This window comes from Mercenaria mercenaria, chromosome 9, assembly GCF_021730395.1.
Source record: "Mercenaria mercenaria strain notata chromosome 9, MADL_Memer_1, whole genome shotgun sequence".
NCBI classification, from domain to species: domain Eukaryota; kingdom Metazoa; phylum Mollusca; class Bivalvia; order Venerida; family Veneridae; genus Mercenaria; species Mercenaria mercenaria.
This window is the reverse complement of record NC_069369.1, coordinates 15,231,499-15,236,474: the sequence shown is the minus strand read 5'-3', so window position 1 is coordinate 15,236,474 and position 4,976 is coordinate 15,231,499. Positions and strand designations below refer to the sequence as shown.

Below are 4,976 nucleotides of genomic sequence, written 5' to 3'. Positions count from 1 at the left end.
AAAACAGTTAAGTATTGAAGATAGCTTATATATAGTTTCTACCTATAAACCACCATTGTACAGCAGATCAACCATAACATCACTTGGCAGAACTTAATCAGTATAGATTTCTTATCAAACAAATTACAACAATTTCAAAATTTCCCATTCCTAAACCCAAGTCAAAGTTCAAGATCTTTAATGCTTATAAATATAGACCAAGATGCCTTAACCCTTACCATGCTGGACATGATTGGTTCTGCCACTGCAACAAGTGTAGATCATGATCAGCCTGCACATCCATGATCTACACTGCTTGCTATTCAGCCAGTATCTTTTTGGTAAGCACCCCTTTTAACAGTTAATGGTACTGTCCAAATTGGAAAATGGACAAGTTCATTTTAGAAATTTAGCAGGGTAAGGGTTAACAAGAGCTGTCGGAGGACAGCAACGCTCGACTATTCAACAGCCTTGTCGATTGAATGAATACGAAGTCGAAAAAGGGACATAATTTAGTAAAAAAGCAAAATAGGATTATGGAACCTACATAGTGCTTATCAGCTCATGACAGTGGACAAGTGTGTGAAGTTTCAATCCATTCCCATTAGTGGGTACTGAGATACCAGCTTACATAGGAATTTAACCAAAAACTCCTAAGTTGAAAAAGGGGCATAATTTTGTAAAATGCGAAGTTGAATTATTGACCCTTTGCATTGCATGTCATATCATGAAAGTGAACAAGTGTGTGAAATTTCAATCCTTTCCCATTAGTGGATACTGAGATACCAGCTTACATACAAAAACTTAACCAAAAATTTCTATGTTGAAAAAGGGGCATAATTTTGAAAAAAAGCAAAATAAAGTTATGGGACCTGCTTTGTGCATGTCAGATCATGACAGTGAATAAGTGTGTGAAGTTTCAATTCATTCCAATTAGTGAGTACTGAGATACCAGCTTACATACAAAACTATAACCAAAAAATTCTAAGTCGAAAAAGGGGCATAATTTTGTAAAAAAGCAAAATAGAGTTATGGAACCTGTGCAATATAGGTCAGTTTATCACAGTGAATAAGTGTGTGAAGTTTCAATCCATTCCCACAAGTGGTTGCTGAGATACCAGCTTACATACAAAAACTTAACCAAATCGGGACGCCGACGCCGACGCATGGGCGAGTCCAATAGCTCTACTATTCTATGAATAGTCGAGCTAAAAACTGAAGTTGGCACAGTAACTGTAAATGCTCAGCTATAAGTCAAAACATAAATAAATGCCTTAGGATAATTATATAACTACTACTGTAGTTAAAATGCTCTTTGTAACCATACACAAGACTTTTTGTCAGGTTTTTGTGTACTCCTTGAAGTGCAGAGGCACCAAACAACACTGAAATGCTTGCAATAACAGTAAAATCTAAAACATTTTGCGTATGGAGAGTTTAGACGACCCTGACACAGTGCTTAGGTAAAACGAAGCACAGACGAAATGGCGCCTGCAATGAGAGCTTGACAGATCAGCTGAAATTAGCAAATTTTCTAGGAAATAAAAAATGAGACAAGTATATTGTAAGAGCCAAATCCTATTTAGAGAATGTGTATTATTTATAGAATTTGGTCCAACTTGAAATGTTTGTAGCTGTAGTATTTCCAAGTTATTTCAAGGCCTAACTCTAGAAAAATAATCGGACATGGAAATCCTAAAAAAGAAGGCCTATGTCCATTTCACACTGACGATACAAAGTTACATTTCAACTGGATGGAAACTAAAGGAGGAGTTGTGTACACAATATTTGATGTAGTTGCAATATTTCAAAGTGCAAAAAGGGCCGTTACTCAAAAATAACTTAAAAATACTGAAGATATGCGTTTGTCAACTTCTTGCTGATGACGTATACCAAGTTTCATATCAATAGGACGAAAAAGTTCTGTGGGAGGAGTTGAGTATACATGAGTGTCTGATGGACTGAAGGATAGGCAACAGTTCAAACAATATATGTCTCAAGGGTCTTCAACATGCTCTTAGTCTTAAGGATTAAGTGAATCAAACATATAACTTTTCTACAAATCAATGACTTTCTAAGCAAAAACTATAAAGCAACGTTCAGATTTAGCATTTACATGTATTAGGTTTGACCTGAAAGTTATCATTCTAATCTTGGTTTTTAAAAACTCAGTATTTTCATAAACTATTGGATGTTACCGCTTTAAAATATTTTCAGTCAATATGTACCCTCTATATACTATCTACATGCATATGTACAGGAAGTCCCCTATCAAATTTACAAATAAATTTCATTACTGAATATTATATATAAAAAAAAAACCGAAAAAATTTCATGACACATCAAATTCCTCTAAATCAATATCACTGTGTGGATGACAACTTTGTGCCGCTATTGTTGCCTGTTTAATTGCACGTCGGTATGGTGTACTACGCTTTTTCCTGTTAAAACGTACTTTGAAATCTTCAAGAAATGGATACAAATCTGAACACGATATATGTGACATGGTTGATGAGCCAAACCATGCAACTTGAGCAATCTGCCTTATCACTACAGCATTGTCTTTTTGGCTAACATTTATGGTCATAATTCGCCCAGGCCACCAAGGGAAACCCTTCACTTTACCCCAGACTATATCACCAGTTTGCAATTTACGTCCATCTGGAATGCTACATTTTGAAACACTACTGGTATGTATTTTCATCATTAATGGTTTGAAAGCATCAACATGGTCGTCCCCAGGTGGCCCATCACCATATTCACTATTGTCAGAGTCAGAGGTAGTGTCTGCATCTGTAGAACACCCTTCACTTCTGTCTGAAACAGATTTTGGGTCTTCGTATGATATGTAAGCTGAATCTTCCGTAATCTCATATTCTGGGTTAGAGTCTAGAGACCTTGATCGACTCCTAAGTTTGTACTCCTTCAGAGCACTTTTCTTTCGTTTATTTGTCTTTACTTCTGGCTCATTTATTGGAGTACCATCAAGGTTCTCCAATGGACTAGGAATGAGTTCATTAGGTGAATCAGATCTACGATTGTTCAAACTTTCATTTGAATTAGATCTATGCATTGGTGAAAGACCTTTATTCTGCCTCCATGTATAAATTAATCTTGGTCTCACTCTATCTAATTTCCTTGGTTCATTTTCACTTAAATCTTCACTATCCTCACTTGTGTCAATATTTTCAGTTATGATTATATTTGGGGGCATATCCCCATCACTCTCATCATAATCTTTAGGCTTGTGCTTTGATTTTTTATTTTTTCTCTGAGCTGCTGAGCTTCTACTTTTCTTATTTTCATCTGAACTTGTTCTTTCCTCTTGGGAATGTCTCAACATTTTCTTGTATATATTGGTGTGTACTTTTTCTTTACTATCTATATCATTAGAATCTACAAACTCCCCGGGATCTTCATCTGCACTCTTTTCTGTGTCAGATGATATCTGCCGATCTAATTCATGAATTCTTGGTGGAATATTCATCACATTAGTTTCACCAATTGAAATCTTGATAAAGGGACTAGAACGAGTTAGTTTTGTGCTTAAACATGATTCACTATGAACTTTGATCAATTTAGTAGGTTTAGGCTCCAAGTCAATGGTGCTGGCTCTTTTTCTTATAGATTTTGTATCATTTTTAACAGCTCCTTGCTTCGATGGACTAGACAATTGTTGTTTTGATGCCGCAGATGCTAAGGCTGATGTGACTGGAACAGGTCCGTTCTGAGAATCTAAACATGTTGATTTACATTTACTACACAGTGTTTGTCTAGGGCGTAGACGAATATTTCTAGTTGTTCTGTTATTGCCAAGTTTTGGAAATGCACGGTCTGGCACTGCTTGCATGCCTGTAGCTAAATTAGGCATGCTAGGAAAATAAGTGTGTCTAAAGATGCTTGCTGGCATGTCCACTGGTTTGTCCACAGAACTGCCATCTAGTCCGTTGTCGCCCCCTCCTTCAAAATTGTCATTCTTGGAACCACCGAATGCGCTGCAAATTCCAGATGGAAGTCCTCTGAAATAAAAACAAAAAGAAAATTACAAGATTCTGCATTATTTAAAAGGAAAATTCTTTGCAAATATCAGCTATGCTTTCATATTTTGACAAGTTTCTTGGGTATCATCAACTTATTTCCTTCAAAATTGATACCTTTTATTTGAATCTAAGAGAACTCCTCTGTAAACTTTTGAGCCATGTTCCAGTACAACAACTAAGACGTCATTGACCATCTCTTCTACAAGAACAGTCAGTTTCATCCCTTTAAATATTGATCCAGACTTTCTTTTCTCTGTCGCCATGTTTTCTTTTTTCTACCTGATCTGCGCATGCGTACACGCCACTAAGTTAATTTTCATAAAATATTTTGTGTTATCCTTAATTTCCCCAATATTTCACGACGAAAATGGTCAGTGAAGACTAAACTTAGCGAGATTATGGATCTGACATTATGTATACAACTTCTATTCAATTTTGTATTTTTCAACGCAAAGTATTTGCAAGATTCTTGAACATGCTATAAGGGAAACAATCCAATTATTTTCTGTTTTGGAAGGCGAAGAGTTGCCTACCTTAAAATGTATCTTAGGGTTGAACACCATTAAATTTCAAGGTAGTTGGATTTCACGTCCGCTTTCCAAAGAAATATATTTTTTATAGCACTTTGCCTTAAATAAAACAGAAATCGATTAAAGACAGAAATCTGAAAGAAATAAAGCATATAACAATCATGTACTTGTATGTTTGCTTAAATTTTATGATTTGTAAGATTATGTAGTCAACACGTAGCTACATAGCTAATAAGTGAAACCTCGGTCAGCGGAAATATGAGCAAGTCTTTCTTGTGACTTTAGTGTTAAGGGAAAAGCTGCAGTCCAACATTTGCCAGTGCCTTGCACACAACCCTCTCCCCTTCCTATTCAACTGCCTGTCAACTGATATATCAATGTTCACGAGTTATATTTAAGTTCAGCTGAATGCTTTTTGCCAGAATTT

General features: G+C 35.9%; 1 protein-coding gene across 1 annotated transcript; it reads right to left on the bottom strand.

Annotated features, from left to right (window-relative positions):
* Window positions 1-1,300: 1,300 nt before the first annotated feature.
* LOC123546543 (PWWP domain-containing protein 2A-like) lies at window positions 1,301-4,494 on the bottom strand. Its single transcript, XM_045332908.2, has 2 exons — window positions 4,134-4,494; window positions 1,301-3,998 (listed from the first exon to the last, which is right to left on the bottom strand). Exons 1-2 carry the CDS (start codon window positions 4,280-4,282, stop codon window positions 2,312-2,314), a joined length of 1,836 nt encoding a protein of 611 aa, XP_045188843.2. The 5' UTR covers window positions 4,283-4,494; the 3' UTR covers window positions 1,301-2,311.
* Between the last annotated feature and the right edge of the window lie 482 nt (window positions 4,495-4,976).